This window comes from Eurosta solidaginis, chromosome 5 (genome assembly GCF_040869045.1).
Source record: "Eurosta solidaginis isolate ZX-2024a chromosome 5, ASM4086904v1, whole genome shotgun sequence".
In the NCBI taxonomy this organism is placed as follows: Eukaryota; Metazoa; Arthropoda; class Insecta; order Diptera; family Tephritidae; genus Eurosta; species Eurosta solidaginis.
This window is the reverse complement of record NC_090323.1, coordinates 19,455,853-19,477,303: the sequence shown is the minus strand read 5'-3', so window position 1 is coordinate 19,477,303 and position 21,451 is coordinate 19,455,853. Positions and strand designations below refer to the sequence as shown.

The 21,451-nt window shown below is 36.4% G+C and overlaps 2 protein-coding genes across 4 annotated transcripts in view; one reads left to right on the top strand and one right to left on the bottom strand.

Moving 5' to 3' along the window:
• The window catches only part of Su(z)12 (Polycomb protein Su(z)12), a 237,556-nt gene that overhangs the window by 49,779 nt on the left and 166,326 nt on the right, over positions 1-21,451 (top strand). The window contains exons 7-8 of one of the 3 annotated variants that reach the window (XR_010954018.1): positions 9,392-9,627; positions 9,688-9,833. Coding sequence is in view for 1 of the 3 variants with exons in the window: in XM_067792246.1 (XP_067648347.1) it covers positions 9,392-9,627; positions 9,688-9,726 (275 nt within the window). In the remaining 2 variants the exon portion in view is untranslated. Of the gene's footprint in view, positions 1-9,391; positions 9,628-9,687; positions 9,836-21,451 lie in introns of those variants that run through there. The other 2 variants (XM_067792246.1, XM_067792245.1) reach the window with 2 other exon arrangements.
• kug (kugelei) overlaps positions 12,468-21,451 on the bottom strand; it is a 175,590-nt gene continuing 166,606 nt past the window's right edge. Inside the window, exons 18-22 of the mRNA XM_067792242.1 lie at positions 20,504-20,773; positions 20,178-20,366; positions 19,494-19,523; positions 19,273-19,407; positions 12,468-12,737 (exon numbers count right to left, since the gene is read on the bottom strand). Coding sequence (XP_067648343.1) covers positions 12,592-12,737; positions 19,273-19,407; positions 19,494-19,523; positions 20,178-20,366; positions 20,504-20,773 — 770 coding nt within the window. The 3' untranslated portion in view covers positions 12,468-12,591. The remainder of the gene's footprint in view (positions 12,738-19,272; positions 19,408-19,493; positions 19,524-20,177; positions 20,367-20,503; positions 20,774-21,451) is intronic.

The following is a 21,451-nucleotide window of genomic DNA, read 5'->3' as shown; positions in this document are numbered from 1 at the left end:
CGATGATTTCCAATATAAAATTTGATTGAAGCATACCGCATACATTGAATAAGAGACCTTGGGAGTTGCCTACATTTTTTTATTCATAATATTAAGGTGATGCACTTAACATTAAAGTATGAGAAACTAAGTCAAAATATTTGGTCTAAAGATACTTATGACTATTTGAGTATTCGAGAGAAAAGTTCTCCAAAAGATTAATGGCGCTTCCCGTGCTGCAAACAATATGGATCAGAGAACATGCAATAGCAAAGGCCTTGTTTTGATCTAATATATAAAGACGCTCCAGAAAGTACTCCTATTGATGCCCGATTTTCACAGCAGGGCAGGGGAAGACATCCATTGAGTTGGAGAAAACAGGCAGAAAGGAACACCTGATCTTCCTTGGGCTTTCTCTGTTGGCGCCAATTATGGCAAAGATGGAGTGACTGGCGTACTTTATACGCAGCGGCCAGAATCTCCAAGGCTGTTAAGCGTCAATTAATGATAATATATATTCTGTACATTAATAACTTTAGCGTAAAAATAACAATATTTTTTTTTCAGTTCCAAGAACTATCTTGGCTTTGTTGTTGCGATGTTTCAAGGAAAACTTTTCATATCAGTTTTAACTAAATAAATCCGCTATGGCGTAGCAGCCGTGAACATGATACGGGTGCTTCTCACAATCCATAAAATTTTCATAATAGTGGCTTTTTTTACAGTACAGTCGGAAAGTATTAGAACAAGGTGAGAAAAGTTGTTTTTGTCAGTTTATCGTATCATTTATTAAAATATTATTCACATATTCGCAGTAGTTTTGTACATTCAACGTAGTTCTGTGATCCGAAGACATTTTTAATGAATTTTACTGAAAGTTCCATCAAAATTTATAAGAAAACACTGAGTATGTTACTTTAAGCGATTTTCTTGAAAATGGCGAATTTTAATTCGTCGGACCACTGATCAATCGTCCAGTCAATATGTTCTTGAGCGAACTTCAGTTTTTTCTGCTTATTTACTGGACTAGAAGTGGCTTTCTAACAGCAATGCGTCCAATCATACCTTTTTCTTTAAGCCGGCCTTTGTCTGGCGTGGGCGATATTGGTCAATCCAAGTGTTGTTGTTGTTGTTGTAGCGATAAGGTTTCTCCCCGAAGGCTTTGGGGAGTGATCGATGTGATGGTCCTTTGCCTGATACAGATCCGGTACGCTCCGGTAACACAGCATCATTAAGGTGCTAGCCCGACCATCTCGGGATCGATTTATATGGCCAAATTAAACCTTCAATCCATCCCTCCCTCCCCACCCCCAAGTTCCATGAGGAGTTTGGGGTCGCCAGAGCCTCGTCTGTTAGTGAAACAGGATTCGCCGCGGATAGGTGAGGTTGACAATTGGGTTTGGAGAAGCTATATATTGCGCTGGCAACCTGAAGGGTTGCGCTAAACAGCCCCTTGAATCTGGTATTTTAGTCGCCTCTTACGACAGGCATACCTACCGCGGGTATATTCTGACCCCCTAACCCGCTGGGGGAAGTGTTCATTGATTTCAGCACGAATTTATGATTTTGTTACCGATTCTTTGATTTGTCTTTCTTGGTCGACCAGATCGTTTTCTGTTAGTATTTTGTCCAGTTTCCCGATATCTTCTAATGGCGGTATGAACTGAAGACAGAGATATTTTCAAAAGTTTGGCTATTTCTCGATAGTTTTTCCCTGTTTTTTGCAAAATAATGATTTGGGCTCGTATTTCGACGGATATTTCCTTCCGCATGACCATTTTCAATAACAATACAATTCTGAGGCTATTTTAAAATCAACATCTTTTTTATCTTGTTCTAATACTTTCCGACTGTACTGTACCTTTCTCAATAATTTGTTTAGCCCCTGCCAGACCAATCGCTGCTGTGCTCTCAAATTGAGTCAAATAGTCATCTTGCCTTATTTTTTCTTTTTTTTTTCAGACATTCACAATATTCGTATGCAATATATATTTTGGCGTTGATCTCAAAGTTTTAGCAAGCATTAGAAAAAACTACATTTAATTTTGAAACTCACTTTATGTTAAAACACAATTTTACCACCTCAAATACTTCACCCAGGTTGCTGTTTCAATATGCTTTTTCATATATATAAGATTTTTATATATATAAGATTAGATTTTCCGAGTTTGTTAAGAAATTATGGCCTGAATTTGTACTATGCAATTTTTTTTTAATATCAATATGAGCTGAGAGCATCGTTGGTTTCATACCAGGGTTCGCTTATCTAAGAACTATCGATTTAAGCACTATCAGTAATTTTAAACCTTAAATTGAACGGCGTACGTGAAGTTTTTAATACTATGTTCAAACAGAAAAATAAATTGAGGTAATTTCGATTTAAATTGAGTGGTGTTCATACAACTCAATTTAGCTTACACAATAGTAATTTGATAGCTGGTTGGCTCATCTTTACAGCAACAACATACCTTTGTTCAGACCAGGCATGCTTAACGAACGAAATGATATCGTTTCGTTCGTTAAGCATGCCTGGTTCAGACAGTCAAAATGTGCGTGTTGGTATTAGGCGAATGGAATGGAATGAAAACATAAAACTTTGAAATTTTTGTGTGTTGTAAGAAAATGTGTTCAATGTTTTGGTTTCATCTTGAGTTTGCCATTTTCTTTTGACAATCCCAACTCCAGTGAAATGAAAAAGATAAACTCAGCTGATGAAATGAGTCAACCATATAGTTGAGCCATGCATAACTGACGTTTAAATCTACTCAATAAACACACTTTACAAAGTTGCATTTGCAGTTTGAAACAATTTATAACGCAATTTTTTTTTAAATTGGCAATTTATTATTACAATTTATTATATGATAAATTGCGTAATAAATTTCCCAAATGGTATAAATTGCCAATTTGGTGTGTGTTTGTATATAGTATAAATAAATTATTTAAATTAATAGGTTTACCATTAAAATAATGAATTTTAACTATAAGGAAGTTGATATACGCATGCCATTGAAATAATTTCGAAGAGTTAGTTTCTCCTCACCTATTTAATTGTGTATATAAATGCATCCTTAAAAAAAAATTAATAAAACAAAATATAACTAAATAAAGAAAATTACGCAAAAAAACTTTTTTAATAACAATGTTCAGAAGCGGACGATTTCAGGTAATCATATGGATTATACTGATATTGTAATAGCAGATATGACGCTACCAACGCGAATACTGCCTAACACACAATTTTTAGATTTGAAATATTTGGCTTAACTTCTTCAACAGGCTTATAATTATACTATTCAAACAATCTCATACCACTTTCCTCTACTGCTCAAAAGACTTGCCCATAGTTAACCGATAGGTAGCTTAAATAGCGGTGAACTGCTCATATTCAACTCTATGGAAAATTGGGGTTGCCTTGCAACAATTTTCGGGTGTTCCAGGGTGTTGTACAGCAAATTTGTGGAGGTGAAAAAATTCTTTTTGAGAAGGAGAAACTGTTAGGAATAGAATACATTACACTTGCCCAACAAACATTTAGGTTAGAGAATGGTAAGGAAACAAATTGAATTCAATGTATTTTTCTAAGGTAGAAGGTTTGCGAAACTGGAAATTTATAGCATTCTTGACAAAAATGGGATGTGTTTTCGATAGCGAGAAGAGGATTAGAATTCAAATCGATGGACGAATGTTCGCCCATGCATTGGCAACTTTTAATTTCTTTCGGTTGACACTTGATCCATATGTGTGGTTCGCTGAGAAACTTCCCTCTATGGAGAATTCTCTTCAAAGTAAAGCTACTATTTCACTATACTATTGTCTTAAATAATTTTGTTAACATATAAAACGTATATTCCGTCTAATATACAGTTGTGTGTGTGCGAAAAGTTATTTTGGGGTTAGGAAGTTTACGCTCTGTTAACGTCATATAAGTATTAAAGGGCCAATTAATGGTGACCAGTGATAACCAGATAAAACAGCTGATCGAATCAACCTTATGGAAATCAATGTAATCGATTAATGGTGCCATGCCATAACGCTAAAGCCATAACCAAACCATAGCCAACCAATTGGTTTTTGGGTTTTCGCCATATCCATAACCTAAAAATATTTGAGTTGTTGAATTTATTAACTTTTTTTTATATTTTATCTATTATTTGGGATACGTTTTGACTAAGAGACTTATTTTTTGTGGAATATGTTTGTAATTTTTTGCGTTTTCCTCATTTTTATGAAAATGTCAGCTGTTTAAGGTTATGGCACCATTAATCGATGTTTATGGATATGGGTATGGTTACGACTATGGAGTTAGGGTTAAGGAAGTTTAATTGGCCCTTAAAAAATATTTGTAAATTTGTATGTATATACACCAACTATTGCTAAAAATTAATTGTTATAAAATATTGTTACGAATGTTAGCAACACTAAGGGGTACTGCCATCTCTAAGCCGATGCTAAGCAGCGCCTTGTATGCACATCCATAAATCATTCATTATGTATCTACATAAACGAATCAATCCTTATGTCTACACGTATGTACGTACACGCAGCGGAGAAGCAACGCACAAACACATGCAGATATCTTATCTGAGATATGCAATTATAATTGTGGAAGTGTCGCTCACAAACACGCGCATATGAGAGCTATACACGTACATCTGTATTTATAATTATAGCATATAACCAGCTGGTAGATTCTAGAACAGAAGCGCCTAGAAGATGCAACGAGGAAATCAAAGAGTATAAAAGGCAGCAACGGTAGAGGCGCTAGATTCAGTTTTGAATTAAGTACGCTATCTGTCGGGCAATAGTAGTGTTATTGTACTTCAATAAAGGCCATTTTGCATTATTAAAAAGTGGAGTTATTTATTCAAAAGTTTAGTGATTCGAACCTTAGTAGAAGATTGCAAATAAGCGGAATTGCAGTAAATTCGTTACAATTGGTGTCAGAAGAGGAATTGTTGAATAAATTCCGAAGATTGGGAATACAACTTGGGCATGGCAAAGTTGAGTGAATTGACGATCCAGCAACTGAAGGAGGAGTTGGAAGTCCGTGGATTGGCTACTATTGGCGATAAATCCCAGCTACAAAAACGACTAAGTGTAGCTATGATAGCGACAAAACAACAATAAAAATGGAAGAAAAAAACGAAACACCGCAGACAGTGACGAGCACAATATCTGTACAAACATCGACAATGGCATCTCAGCTGGAGTAACAGGAGGCACGCATTTCAGAAATGGCGTCGCAAAAGTCATCTCAATTGGAAGAACAGAAGACATATATGTCATCTCAACTGGAAGCGCAAGAGGCACGTATATCTGGAATGTCAACAAAAATTTCGGAACAGGTATCATTGCAGCTCTTTGCGAAACTGGAAGAGCAGGATGCAAAAATTTTACAACTCGAGGACAAAATTGATGCCATAATAGAAGCGTTGAAAAGTCTTATGCAACAGTTACAACTAAATCGCCCAGCTGTTCCAGGAGCAATCCGAAGGTAAAAATGCAGTGAACAACTGGAACGCTGAAGATAAAGTTGCTGCTCTATTCGTAGCATTGAAGGGGCCAGCAGCCGAAATCCTACAGACGATTCCCGAAGGAGAGCGGAGCAACTATGAAGCATTGATGGCCGCTGTCGAGAGACGTTATGGAAGCGAGCATAGAAAACAGATATACCAAATTGAGTTGCAAAACCGTTACCAAAAATCAAATGAGACATTACAGGAGTTTGCTTCGGATGTTGAAAGATTGGCTGATCTTGCAAATGCGGACGCACCCGTGGAATACACTGAAAGGGTAAAGATTCAGAGCTTTATTAACGGCATACGGGACGTCGAAACGAAGCGAGCCACATACGTGAACTCAAAGCCAACATTTGCTGAAACGGTATCCCATGCACTGACTCAGGAAACAGCGTTACTTTTGCGTAGGCCCGCATACAAAGCTCATCGCGTGGAAGTGGAAAGGCCAGATTGGGTAGACACAATTTTGGAAGCACTGAAGAGATTACAACAAAACAATGCCGGAGTAACCCAAGTCACATTGCACGTCATTGCAGCACCGGTCATGGTAGTTCCAACTTGGCTGGTCCTAAACGCAAAGCTGGAGGAGATAAACAAGAGCGAGTCAAATGTAAAGATCGAGAACTTGCCCCAGCTATTGAATGTCGTGTGATACCTATCTCGCAAACTGGAAGGTAATCGAGCAGTCTTACCGTCAAAGGAAATGTGGATGGCTAGGAGCGTGTACTGACTGTAGATACGGGCGCATCTCATTCCTTGATCCGATCTGATTTGGTCAACAGGAGAATAAAGCCATTACCTGGAGCAAGATTGCGTACGATTACTGGCGAGTATAACCAAGTCCAGGGAGAAGTGGTATGTGAAGTCTTAATTGGGGAGGTCATGGTTCTACACAAATTTGTTGTGGCAGAGATCGTTGATGAAGTCATATTGGGAGTGGATTTCTTAGTTGACTATGACATCAGGATCGATATGCGGAGAAGGATTATGCAGTATAATAACCAGGATGTGCCACTTAACTTCAGTTTGGAAAAAGGGTTCAGCAGTAAGCGAGTGCTGGCGGAGGAGATTCGACAGAGACCACGAAAGTCAAGGAAAGTAGATCGAGCAAAGGTTGATGAAACAAATGGGCCAAACAAATCAAAACCGAAGGTACCTGTGAGAGAAACACTGGCATTGAAAATCCCTAACCGACGCACTAAAACGAAGGAAAGAATTTCGCAGGAAGAATGCAAGGGTGGTTTCAAGCCAGGACACAGTACTGTTGTGAAGCGTCGAACGATACTGATTATGCAAAGCAAATCCGTCAAGCGCAAGCTCTACGAAGTAGTTCATTGGCCAAACAACAGAGTGTGAAGGAACGAACCAGGGTAATGAGTAGTACGATGAAATACAGGTACGATGAGAACAATAATTCGGAAGGTTTCTTGGCGGGAGATTTGGTACTGTTATACAACCCTCACTGGCGGAAAGGTGTTCCATCCAAGATTCGGTGCAGTTGGGAAGGCCCGTACAAAGTTGTGAAGAAGATCAGTGATACCATCTACCGCATACAAACCATTGGGAAACCACGGAGTAGAAGAGTGGTACATGTTGAGATGCTAGCGGCGTTTAGATCGGGAGATTTGCCTGGTCGGGATGATGATATGATCGAAAGTGGTAGATGCGCATCACTGACAGTTATAAGAAACTATTTACGAAATTTAACTCTTTCTAACTGTTCAAAATTTATAAAAAAAAAACAGACGTTTTCGATGTCACGGACTTTGCATTTGCATCAGTTATTAAAACAAAACACTAAAAGAAAAGTTATATAATAATTTTATTGCTCACTTTGCATATTTTTTCCAAAAAATAATGAACAATGAGCTCAAATAAAATTACCCAAGGCGTTTCAAATTGTTTTCAAATTGTCCTCAAGTTGTTAAAAAAGCAAAACAAGGTGCCGATTTTTTAAAAAATTTTATATTGCGATTGGCTGAAAGAATAAGCCAAATCAGTGATGCAAAATCCTTTAGTAGGTTCTAGGGGCATAAACACTCCTTTGAAATGATTCTTACCTCATACTTAAGTTGAGGATATATGTACATATGCGAAGGTTTTGAAAAATCATTTGGGCTTACATTCAAAAATCTGTTGTTTATTTGCGAAACTATATAATAGCGTCTGAAATATAATTTTTAATTTTCACACTTCATCCTTCAACACCCAAGTCTCCCGGTTCGACATTTCCTCAAGTTGGCGGACCTAACCAAAACTAATCCCTTGGAGTGAATCACATTTATTATAAACTATCAACCAAGTTTAAATATCACCTACACGTTACGGCTCCTTTTACAAATGTGAATACGTAGGCACGTATATTTACCAGGTGAGGCTTTGTCCTTCGCAAGAACACTCAAAGTGGTGAAGCAAAAGCTTTCCCAAGACAGTCGAAATAATGACCGTGTGTGCTACTACCCTAACGTAGTGGACAGTCGAACCAGTCTGAAAACTGAAGCTACGCGGTCATCCATAATGGTCACTCTCTAACGTTTCAAGGTGTTTCTCTGGTGTAGCTCGGCAGCATAGCGCGACAAAAGCATCCGTTGGAAAGTCTTCGGAGCTACACCTAGAGCTTCTAGGAAAATGACGTCGACGAAGGTATGAGTTCGAAGTCGCAGTCCTATAGATTCTGTGCTGGCATATCGTGTGAGGGTCAGGAGGCGTGGTAGCGACTGGTGGTCGGGATTGCTACTGTTCGCACATCGGGAATTGTAGCTCTTTAAAACAGCCGAAAAAACTGGAGGCGCCCTGTGCCACGAGAGTAATGAGTATTAATAGGAACCGTAAGTCGCCGAAGCCTCTCTGGAGTAAGTGAACGAGGGACAATCCCTCCGCAAGGAGCTACTCCTGAAAATTTTTGAACGGTCTGCGAGATCTTGAGGCAAAAACCCCGGATCTTTCCGAAACGGGCAACACGTTGATTTCCTTAAATACATACAAACAAAACCTTTCCTAAATATTATTTTTTTTTAAATAGGAAAATGAAGCTTTTTAAAGTAAGAAAACCAGCGTACGCCGGCGCGCCGCCCACGCCGCCGCCGCTGGTATATAATAGAGCCTACGCCGCCGCCGCCGATAAAGTGATCGGCGTAAACCTCTAGTATGCACATCCATAAATCAATCATTATGTATCTACATAAACGAATCAATCATTATGTCTACACATATGTACGTACACGCAGCGGAGAAGCAACACACAAACACATGCAGATATCTGAGATATGCAATTATAATTGTGGAAGTGTCGCTCACAAACGCGCATATGAGAGCTATACACGCACATCTGTAGTTATAATTATAGCAGATAACCAACTGGTAGATTCTAGAACAAGCGCGGAGGAAATCAAAGAGTATAAAAGGCAGCAACGGTAGAGGCGCTAAATTCAGTTTTGAATTAAGTACGCTATCTGTTAATTAAGTACGCAATAGTAGTGTTATTGTACTTTAATAAAGGCCATTTTGCATTATTAAAAAGTGGAGTTATTTATTCAACAGTTTAGTGATTCAAACTTTAGTAGAAGATTGCAAATAAGCGGAATTGCAGTAAATTCGTTACAATATGTAAAACGCCGACAAAAAATTATACAAAAGAAGTAATTATCGTAAGATCCCTAATAATTTTACAATTTTCTCTAAACAAGTCAAAGTGTTTTAAATTAATAATCGATACACATATGCCAATACCACGTAAATAATTTAGGTTATATAAAAAAATACAATTTATTTATGTAATATACAAATATTTTAATCTTTCTTAATACTGAATACAAATTTTTGTAGTTTTATTTTCGCCAACAGAAATTTCGGTATTAATTGTTTATTTTACTTTTTTTTTTAATTTTGAGATCATAATGCATCACTGAAAGGACAACATTTTGCCATTGATTTGTACCTGAATGGAATACTGTCCTCAAAACGCTCAACTTCTGAGAGTCGCCCCATAATTTTCCTTACTGCATTTCAAAAAATATCTGTTTTGTCAAGCTTTAATACAGAAATGGAATATCGAACTCGAATCTCTTCGTTGAAGAGTATTAAACCGCATGAAATTTCCGCAAATTTCTATTGCATATATACATATGTATGTATAAATATTCTTTTATCTGTTAATTCGATTTATTTTTGACTCATTGATTTACAGACAAGCAGTTACCACGAACATACCTCGTTCACTAAGTAATAGAATATAAGATTGGTTGATGAATAAGAACTGAACTAAATAAATATGAATTCGAAGCGGAATATTAAAATCAAAACTCTCATTACACGATTTAAGCTTAACCTTCGGTGAGTAACTAATTTACATTAAATAGTATATTGTAGAGAATTTTAAGAATTCTCGATTTTCTTGCGCCTTATACTATCGTTCGAATCACTGCACAAAATGCTCTTTATTAACAGCACTACTATGGTATGTTCACAATTTAATATATTCGCGTATTTCACTTATAGCGTGTTAAAATCAAACCGTTCGACCAATCGTTTGATTTCGCTACTGTTATACCCTCCGTAGACTCGTAAATTTTTACGCCCAGTGTTTAGACTTCGCGAACAGCCTTCTCGAATGGTTGCTTACTTATTTTTCTGTTTTGTATCTCGTATTGGCTTTGACTGGCATGAAAAACTCTCAGGGAAAACTCATCTGCTTGCAGATGCCGTTCGGAGTCGGCATAATACAAGTAGGTCCCGTCTCGCCTATTTGTAGGAAAAATTAAAAGGCGCACGACGCAGATTGGAAGAGAAGCTCGGCCAGAAATCTCTTCGGAGGTTATCGCGCCTTACATTTATTTTGGCTTTGACTATATGCGTCTGTATGTGTGCGGTTTTAGTAAGGTTATATGCGCTCTTTATTGACGTGTACATGTGTGTAAAATATCATCTGCTTTTCATGGCAGAAATGCACTGGAAGTGCTTACTAAACCACTGCTGAGGGGCGTCCACGCTCAAAAATTTTTTTTCTATTTTTTCTTAAGATTATGTTGTTGCTATTCCCGGTCGTTGAACCCAGGACCTTTTTTTGTGGTAGGCGAGCACGATACTGCCACACAAAGACGGCTGCAAAGTGTATACAATGGGTTGGGTCGATTTGTATGGACGAAAGTTAACCTATATCGCTTTTCGATAGGATTTGGGCTCAAGAAAAAAAGTTCCCCTACGCATACACAAAAAAATAAATTTCGAGCCTGCGAAAAAGTCGTTTTTTCGACCAAAATTCTTCTAAATCTCCATAAAAGAAACTTTTTTTTCAAAAAACTGCATTTACCAATTTTGCATTTGCCAATTGACACAAAAAAATACATAAAAAATGATTAGGAGCCTTGAAAATGAAAAAAAAAAAAAAAATGCATAAAAATCGATGAAATTTCGCTGGCTCGAAAATTATTTTTTTGGGTATACGGAGTGGAAATTTTTTTTCCTGAGCCCGAATCCAATCGAAAAATCGATGGCGCGATATCGGTTAATAAATCGACCCAGTCTAAATATACACCTTTTCTCCATATAATGTATATGAAAGAAAAATGTACATTTTGAAACTCACACTTGCTGAATCCACCCCCTGGTGTTGCACTGCTAAAGTTCCTGGTCGTTACTATTTCTAATAGTTTCAATATAAACTATTAAAGGCATATGGCGTATTCCATCCCATTTCAACCAATTTTGAACCCGACGCATTTAGAATTGGCTGAAAGTTTTTCTTCTTTTTCTAGCTTACGAAAGACGTTTTTCAGAAGTTTTTCAAATTTTTTCATCCAACTCAAAAAAAGTTATGAATTTAAAAAAAACACCGTTTTTGTTTTCAAAATTGGGATCTTTTTTTTTTTTAAATATTTGAAAAAAACACCGTTTTCCAACTCAAAATAAGTTTTAAATATTTTGAAAAAAAAAAACGGTGTTTTTTTCAAAATGCTATAACTTTTTCAAAAATTAACCTTTTGGGATAATTTTTTTTTTTAAATATGTTTTTAAATGTACTTTTCGGAAAAAATACAAAAAAAATTTTAAAGTTTTTTTTTTCAATTAAAATAAATGATTGCAGAATTGATTGAAGTTTTTTATGAGAAAAAAAGGGTGAAATTCGAAAAATCCCGAAAAACTGAAAAATTACAAAAAAAAAAACTTTAAACATTTTTTTGAATTTTTTCCGAAAAGCACATTGAAAAACAAATTAAAAAAAAAAGATCCCAAATGGTCAACTTTTGAAAAAGTTATAGCATTTTGAAAACAAAAACGGTGTTTTTTTAAAAATTCATAACTTTTTTTGAGTTGCATGAAAAAATTTGAAAAACTTCTGAAAAACGTCTTTCGTAAGCTAGAAAAAGAAGAAAAACTTTCAGACAATTCTAAAGGGGTCGGGTTCAAAATTGGTCGAAATGGGATGGAATACCTCATATACATTTTTGGTGTTTAACGTACGTTATACATGAACCGTATGTCTTAGTTCCAAGAATAACGATTAGTATCCTGTAAAGGACCGTCCATATCCGTAACACTCCTAAACACTTTCGGGGAGTGTTTTTGCAGTTACTCTTTTATTATGTCGGTCGACAACTCCGTTGATAACAGTTACCGTTGCTAACCTCATTCCCATACTGTCAAGGCTGCAGTTACTGATGTTTCCTTACTTTTCACTGTCAACGTTACTTATGTTATAAAGATAAAAACACTATCTATACCAAACTGCTGCCGAAGCTAAAGTTTCTGCCTATGTATGATACTGTTCTCTAATCCCTATAATGTGATATATTTTAAATTTTTGAGACCAGTGTTTTCGATTGTTTGGATTTTCTCAGTTGAAGGAACGGTTGAATAACTTACCAGGGATTCAGTTCCTTCTCGATGATACGTTCACTTTATGTAACAATAAAAGATATTTTATGAACAAGATAAAATAATATAAGACGAAATATAAAAACTAAAAAATGTTTGAAAACATTTAACCGTTATTTATTTATTTTTGTTTCATTTTTTAAGTATGAAGATCTTATAAAAATATTTCTTTTTTATACAATTAAATGCCTGTTACGTTCGAAGGATTCCACTTTTTTTATCTATTATTAACGTCTTTTGATGAACTTGGCAAGAATTCCTCTAACTCGGAATCTTCAATTTCACACAGGTGAACCGAAAGGTCGCTATTTGAGCCATTTTTGGAGTGGAGATTTCTGAACACATACATTTCTTCCGATTTGTCTAGATAAAAGAAACATTGTAAAAATAGAAAAAAATTTATAAAATTAGAGATTTGAATAGAATGAAGTTATAGTATGAGAATATTGGAGGTTTTCGGTTGGGGCTGGTTATTAGGTTATGTGGCTATATTTTTACTGTTTAAAAAAGTTACAGTCATAGTAACTAGTTTGCTCCGAATGGCGAGTAACACGCGTCTGATTGAACTCCTATTTAAGCTAACATAATGTTTGAAATGAGTTAATAAGGGCAAAAAGGGCTCTTAAATGAGCTCACAATGAGTTTAAATGCTCCGATCTAGGCGTCTTATGACACTATTTTGACTCCGAATGTTTGCTGGGTGAAAAGCGAAATTTAACAAGTAAAGGTGTCTAAGTTCGGGTGTAACCGAACATTATATACTCAGTGTGAGCTTTAATTGTACATTTCATTTCAGATAAATTACTTTTCTACATACCACGTGGCACCGCCCGTTAAAAAATGTCTCCCCATTTCCTCTTACAATAAAACTTGATAAGTGAAATATCATTGATTCAAAACTATTTTTTGCTAAGTTATAGCTTATTATTCTAGTCTACTACCCTTCTAAAAATCTTTTATATAAAAGTGGGCGTGGTCTTCACCGATCTCGTCGATTTTTTCTAGAAATATTTCCTGCTATAGGGAAAATTTGTGTACCCAATTTCATTACGATATGTTAATTTTTCTTCGAGTTATGGCTCCCGAAACAGAAAATTGCTTAGTCATAAAAGGGGCGGTGCCACGCCCATTTTTTTAACTTTGAAGTTTTTCCTATTTATTGTTATAAATCCACTTGGGAAATGAAATACCATAATATCCAAGGCAAAATTTTTTTACAGTTTCGACGCTACCGCGCCTTCCTCAGGGAGATCTGTTTTATTATTTTTAGGATTATAATAAATAAATAACAATAAACAATTGCACAATTAGACATCAACTCACATTTAAATAAACAATTTTTTTATAAATAATTTCATCTCAATCAAAATGGTTCACAATTTTTTTGGTGGGAAAATTCACAGGCAATTTTAGATACCTAATCTACGTCTTCCTTGTTTCGCTTTTTACGCCATACTGTAATACTGCTGTATAATCGCAGCTTATCTTGTCCAAGTCTTCTTTGAAGTTCATAACGTTGTGTAGTTGTTGTTGTATTCGTAGGCTTTCAAGTGTCTGTCTCGCATTTCCTCTATTCTCGATGTCTAATATTGGCGTGTTTGAAAAATCTGCTTCGTGTTTTTTGTTGGTTAGCTGGTGTGCTAGCGCTGTTGTCTTATTATTTTTCGCGTCTGCCATATGTTCGCTAAATCGTATCCCCAATGCGCGCTTTGTTGTTCCTATATAGCGTTGGTTGCAATTTTCGTTTTTATTTCCATTGCACTTTATTTCGTACACCACGTTACTTTGTTGTTCTTTGGCTATTGTGTCCTTTGTTTTTGTAAACACTTTATTTAAAGTGTATTGTGGTTTGTGCGCGTATTTTATTTTTTCATTTTTTATAACTTTGCTGAGCGCCTGGTTGTTGGTTAGGCCTGGAATATATCTTATACCGATGTATCTTTTCTCCGTGCTGTCTCGACGTTGTGTAGGTCCAGGACACTGCAATTTAAGTAGCGTTGTATTAATTAATCTATTGATTACTGGGACTGGATAGCTGTTTTTCATAAGTATGGTTTTTATTTTCGTTTTATTAGTTTCTTCAAAAATTTCCTCACGTAGCAAAAATATCTTCTTGATGAGACTAGTCGCGGTGTTATTTTTTTGATACCAAGGGTGGTTCGAATGGTAATTTATTATTCTGCCAGATGCCACTTCTTTGGCATACCAATTGAATGACAGGTAGCGGCCTTTATGTATTTCCAAATCTATGAAGGCTATTTTGTTTTTGCTTTCCTTTTCTACCGTAAATTGAATTTTTTATGTTGCGCATTTAGTACTTTAAGTATGTCTTCCACGTCCTTTGTTTTCACTATAGCAAATATATCGTCTACATATTTCGCTATTTATTTTATAAATATACCATTTGTTTTTTCAATAATTTTATTCAATACAATGTCCGCTTTTGTGGGCGACAACGGGCTGCCCATTGGCATGCCGTAAATTTGTTGGTAAATTTTATCATCGTATTTTAGGTAATTATTTTCTCTTAAACAGAATTCAAGAATTAATTGGAATTGTTTTTCCCGATCTTGGTATGCGGTTCCAGTTCTTTCCATTTTTCATTATGGTTTGTATCGCTAATTGAATTGGAATATTAGTAAATAGCGATATAACATCAAAAGATACCAATATTTCGTCTTCTTCCAATGTATAGGTTTTAAGCGTTTCTTTTAATTTAAATGAATTTTTTATATTATAGTCTTCCGATATTATATGCTTTAATATGTTTCCAATAAATTTGGATAACTTATAGCAAGGTACATTAGTTGAAGATGAATTACCATTCGAACCACCCTTGGTATCAAAAAAATAACACCGCGACTAGTCTCGTCAAGAAGATATTTTTGCTGTGACGAAATTTTTGAAGAAACTAATAAAACGAAAATAAAAACCATACTTATGAAAAACAGCTATCCAGTCCCAGTAATCAATAGATTAATTAATACAACGATACTTAAATTGCAGTCTACTGGACCTACACAACGTCGAGACAGCACGGAGAAAAGATACATCGGTATAAGATATATTCCAGGCCTAACCAACAACCAGGCGCTCAGCAAAGTGATAAAAAATGAAAAAATAAAATACGCGCACAAACCACAATACACTTTAAATAAAGTGTTTACAAAAACAAAGGACACAATAGCCAAAGAATAACAAATTAACGTGGTGTACGAAATAAAGTGCAATGGATATAAAAACGAAAATTGCAACCAACGCTATATAGGAACAACGAAGCGCAATTGGGGATACGACTTAGCGAACATATGGCAGACTTACTTACTTACTTAATTGGCGCTTAACCGTCTAAACGGTTATGGCCGTCCAACAAGGCGTGCCAGTCGCTCCTTCGCTCCGCCAACCGGCGCCAATTGGTCACACCAAGGGAGTTTAAATCGTTTTCCACCTGGTCCTTCCAACGGAGTGGGGGCCGCCCTCTACCTCTGCTTCCATAGGCGGGTTCCGATAGGAACACTTTCTTGGCCGGAGCATCATCTTTCATTCGCATTACATGGCCTAGCCAGCGCAGCGGCTGCGTTTTAATTCGCTGGACTATGTTGATGTCTGCGTATAGCTCGTACAGCTCATCATTAAATCTTCTTCGGTACTCGCCATCGCCAACGCGTAGAGGTCCATAAATCTTTCGAAGAACTTTTCTCTCGAACACTCCCAAAGCCGCTTCATCTGCTGTTGTCATGGTCCATGCTTCTGCCCCATATAGCAGGACGGGTACGATAAGTGACTTGTAGAGTATGATTTTCGTTCGCTGAGAGAGGACTTTAGTTTTCAATTGCCTACCTAGTCCAAAGTAGCATTTATTGGCAAGACGCGAAAAATAATAAGACAACAACAGCGCTAGCACACCATCTAACCAACAAAAAACACGAAGCAGATTTTTGAAACACCACAATATTAGACATCGAGAATAGAGGAAATGTGAGAATGACACTTGAAAGCCTACGAATACAACAACAACTACACAACGTTATGAACTTCAAGGAAGACTTGGACAAAATAAGCTGCGCTTATACAGCAGTATTACAGTATGGCTTAAAAAGCGAAACAAGGAAGACGTAGATCAGGTATCTAAAATTGCCTGTGAATATTCCCACCAAAAAAATTGTGAACCATTTTGATTGAGATGAAATTATTTATAAAAAAATTGTTTATCTAAATGTGAGTTGATGTCTAATTGTGCAATTGTTTATTGTTATTTATTTATTATAATCTTAAAAATAATAAAACAGATCTCCCTGAGGAAGGCGCGGTAGCGACGAAACGCGTAGGAGGATAAAGGAAAATGTAAAAAATTTTGCCTTGGATATTATGTTATTTATCGGCCAAAAAGCTCCAAAACCCAACAAAATTGAAATATCATTGTTATAAAGCTCTTTTTTGCAAAGATATAGCTTATTTTATTCGTCCACGACCCTTTTAAAAAACTTTTACATATATAAAAGTGGGTGTGGCCATTAACCGATTTCGTTAATTTTTCTTCAAATCATTCCTTATAGTAAAGGCAACCTCCTGCCGAATTTTGTTACGATAGGTTTAACGATTTTTGATTTATGATTAATAATATTTGTAAAATTGATTTTATCCCAAGTGGGCGGTGCCACGCCCATTTAAAATTTTTTTAAAATTTTTATCAAGTCTCGGTATCAGTCCACACGTCAAAATTCAACATTCTAGGTGTATTATTTACTAAATAATTTGGTTTTTTGTGTTTTCCAAAATGTTATATACATATATAAAAAGTTGGCGTGGTTATCATCCTATTTCGCTCATTTTCAATGCCAATCTATTCTGGGTGCAGATAAGCTCGTGTATCAAATTTGGTGAAGATATCTCAATATTTACTCAAGTTATCGTGTTAACGGACAGACAGACGGACGGACGGACGGACATGGCTCAATCAAAATTTTTTTCCATACTAATGATTTTGATATATGGAAGTCTATATCTATCTCGATTCCTTTATACCTGTACAATAGGGCGGGTCGATTTAAAAATCGCTCATTGCTCTGTGAAAATCGTATTCTAGGGATCAAAATAAGAAACTTTGCCGAAGGAACCATACCTCTAAAACGAATTCTGATGTCCCCCCCCCCCCCCCCCACAGGTAGGGGTAGAGTGTTCCAATCGAGTCCAAATGTATGACCGACCCCCACTAACTTTGGAGGCCCGACCCACCGGAGCCAGTGGCACACACCCTGGAACCCCCTGGGGGTAAAGTGCAAAACTGGCGATTTTTTGAAATGTTTGTATGGTGAACCCCCAGGGGGGTCGGTCATACAGTTGGACTCGATTGGAGCACTCTAAATGGGTCAAAGTGGGATTTTTAAAAATTTACCCCTACCTGGGAAAGGGGCATCAGAATTCGTTTTAGAGGTATGGTTCCTTCGGCAAAGTTTCTTTTTTGATCCCTAGAATATGATTTTCACAGAGCAATGGGCGATTTTTTTGCCTCCCCACAAATCGACCCGCCTTACTGTACAACCAACCGTTATCCAATCAAAGTTAATATACTCTGTGTGCAACAGTGAGCTGCAATTATTCATCTTTTAAGGTTATTAGTGGACTAACCAAAACATGAGTATTAGTGCGTATGCAAACAAAGAATATCAAGCACTTATATCCACTAACACACATTTACATAGTCATGCTTCGTAAAATGAAAGCCGCTCATAAGCCACGAAGCAGTTCAGTACTCAATTGTCTTATTGAGCAAGAAAGTCAACTGTGTTATACGAAACACTAATTGGAATAAGTAAGACTAACAGTGCAATAAGATGAATAAAGTCATATCAGTCTTCTGACGCTAGCAACTCAACGATGTACACGAAACTAAAATGAATACAGCGCCAAAGTAAAACCGATGATAAACGAAGTATACAGTGTATTACACACGAAATCAAGTGCTACTGAGTTAAAGCGACAATGACATCAGTTTATATTCAACAATGTCATATATGTATGAGACATATGTGTTACGGCACTCGTATGTATTTTCTATTTTATGTGCTAATCACTCATAGTATTTGTCTGTACACATTTAGACACAATTTTTTGGCTCATGACTAAGTGCACTAATTTTATTAGTACTCAAAGCAGATCTCTGGTGTGCAAAGCACGCTGAGTATAAAAATTTGAGTTATTGTTAATAATTCTGCTGTCAAATTGTCAAAGCGAAGCAACGCGACAAGCGTTTTATGTTAATCCGGCGTAAGGCTTTGTTAAGGCCCTGGCATAGTTGACATAGTCAAAGCGCCTTACTCATAACCATCTTTTTACTTACTGCCACCAATTTAAATGGTAATGTTATTGTCCGCAATCAGAATACGAATAGTTGTTTCGTTATTTTAATAATCGGGTAAAACAACATTGTTACCAGCTTAGAATAAAGGTATTGTTATTTTTGAACCTATACAAATAAATTTTGTATTCCAATATATGAGTCCGGGTGCCTCTAAAATTCGTTTGTTCAACTTTCCGAATGTTATAGAATATGGCCTCGAGTGTACTAGTCTTTTTGCGTATAATATAAGCATCACACTGACGGTATTAGTTAGGGTTTTTCTATCGTAGTTTTGAATTCAGTTCGCTCCGCAGATCTTGACAGAAAATAAGCAAAACAGGCGTAGTCCAGTTAGGACATACAAATGAGCTATAACCAGCCTAGTATTATCTGTACTTTTCATGGCTATTGAAGAAATTATTAAAATTTCGAACTCTATGGTTGATGGACAGATTTATAATCAACACGAATTAGCAAAGTTTTACTAAATCAAGCCTACGATTAACTACTTTTAAAACCAACCCCTCATAGTAATGATCTTTTTTCGTTCTAACTCACCACTCAATTTTCTTCTGGGCAGCATTTCACTGGTGGCTTTTGAAAATACCTCAGTACTAGAACTTTCACCTTCAGTTTCACTGGGTACATTAAATGAAGGTAAATATGAATCTGGATGCCGTAAATATGTATTACCTGTTACGAAAACAGATATTTCATTAAATACATACAGTGAATTTGGACTAATTAAAAAAAAATATTTTATATTCAAATCTACTTACTTGGGTGCATAGGACCGTATGTTGAAGGCACTATAATAAATAAAAATTTAAAAATACATGATGCGCAAAAGTTATCTAGAAAACGTTTCAAATAGAAACCGTAATCAAAGAGGATAAATATAATAAGAGCCACCAGTCTGCTACGAGTGGCGAGTAACTCGCTGGAAATTGAAAAAAAAAAATTGATGCCTAATGTTTTCTAAGAGGAGCATTTTTAATTGTCTCGCATTTATCCATGCCGTGTAGGCCCCTTGTGTAACTGTGATTTTTGGAAAGAGAATTAATTAATTAAATACAGTCGGAAGAATAAACACAAATACCCCACGAAAATGTATAGAAGGCCTTTTATGCACATCTCGGCAAAAAAAAGCGACTACCTGGAAGAAAACACTTAGCAAATGTCTACAAGTAACGAGTGACGTCTCTTATTATATTTATCCTCTTTGCCGTAATCATCCCGACCTTGCTCTAGAGTCGGCTTCAAACGGTCGATTATTCATCTAGAATTTGGGCAAGTAATATTTTCTAATACGACCCAAATTGGGTTTTGTTGTGTGAGTCAATAGTCAGCCAAAGTGCTGTTTAAAGACAGCTCTAAAGACAAGTCGCCATTTTCAAAGTTCAACATTCGCCAAACCTGATAACAGCAATTAAGTATATAAATAAGCACATACATATTTTTACCTGGATTTGTAATGAAGTCTTCATTCTCAAAGTTAATTTGGGGGCTCAGTCTTGAAACATCGTAATTATTGATAAGTGGCAGTTTGAAAGGTCGCATACAACTCTCCAATTCAGAGTCAATGCATTCCGATGTTAAGTCTTCATTTAAAGTTACTATATCCCTTGTAGGATCAACGCCAACGCACATATCTTATATAAAGAAACGTAAATAGTTATAAATTAGTAGATATAAGATTTTTGACCTCTAAAGGTTGAGCAAAACAATAACTACAGAGAGGTCGACAAACACTTAAAGCAAAGAGTGCTCACGCTGAGGTAAAACTTACTTTGCACCGCATAAGTGATACGCCGTGGCTTTGATTCATTGCTATCATTACTATGGAAGCTTGATGAATCAGCAATTTCAGCTCCAGGCACCTCAGTTATATCCGGTAATGGATTATGACTTTTACGTACCCAATCTGAACAATCCCAATGATATTGACCCGGATGATTGACCGCTGGATAATCAGTGTATGGTGAATGGCACACATTTGGCACCGTTACTTGTATCATTTTACTACACCCAGTCTTTAAAGCTGCATAATCGATTTTTTCTAAATGGATAAACGTAAAAGTATTTGAGCAAAAAATATTAAAAATAAACATTCAACTTATTATGGCGAGTTCTAAAGAAACTCAAACACACTACATAATTTTGCTCGGGAAAGCTTTAGGTGGGTCATTTCGTTCCACTGAAGTTCGACAAAGTTACAACGGCGTCAGCCCTCCAGCGGGTTAGCGTGCTTAGAATATATCTGCGGTAGGTATATCTGTCGTAAGAGACGACTGCTACAACAACAACAACTAATATACCTACTTGATTCAAGGGGTTGTGTAGCGCAACCTTTTCAGGTTGCCAGCGCAATATATAGCTTCTCCAAACGCAATTGTCAACCTCACCTAACCGTGGCAATCCTGTTTCTTTAACAGCCGAGGCTCTGTCGATCCCATATTCCTCATGGATTTGGGGCTGGGAGGGTGGGATAGCCTAGAAGGTTTCATGTGGTCATATCGGCCAAATCGTTCCCGAGATAGTCAGGCTAGTATATTGGAACGTTCGCCGCAACCGGTTTGTCTCGAAACCAAATTTGACAAGGGATGACGGAAAATCGTTACAATAAAAATAAATAAAAAAAATGTAAGGCGCGATAATCTCCGAAGAGATTTTAGGCAGAGCTTCGTTACAATATACATCATTTAACTACCAGGAAAATCAACACAGCAAAATAAGT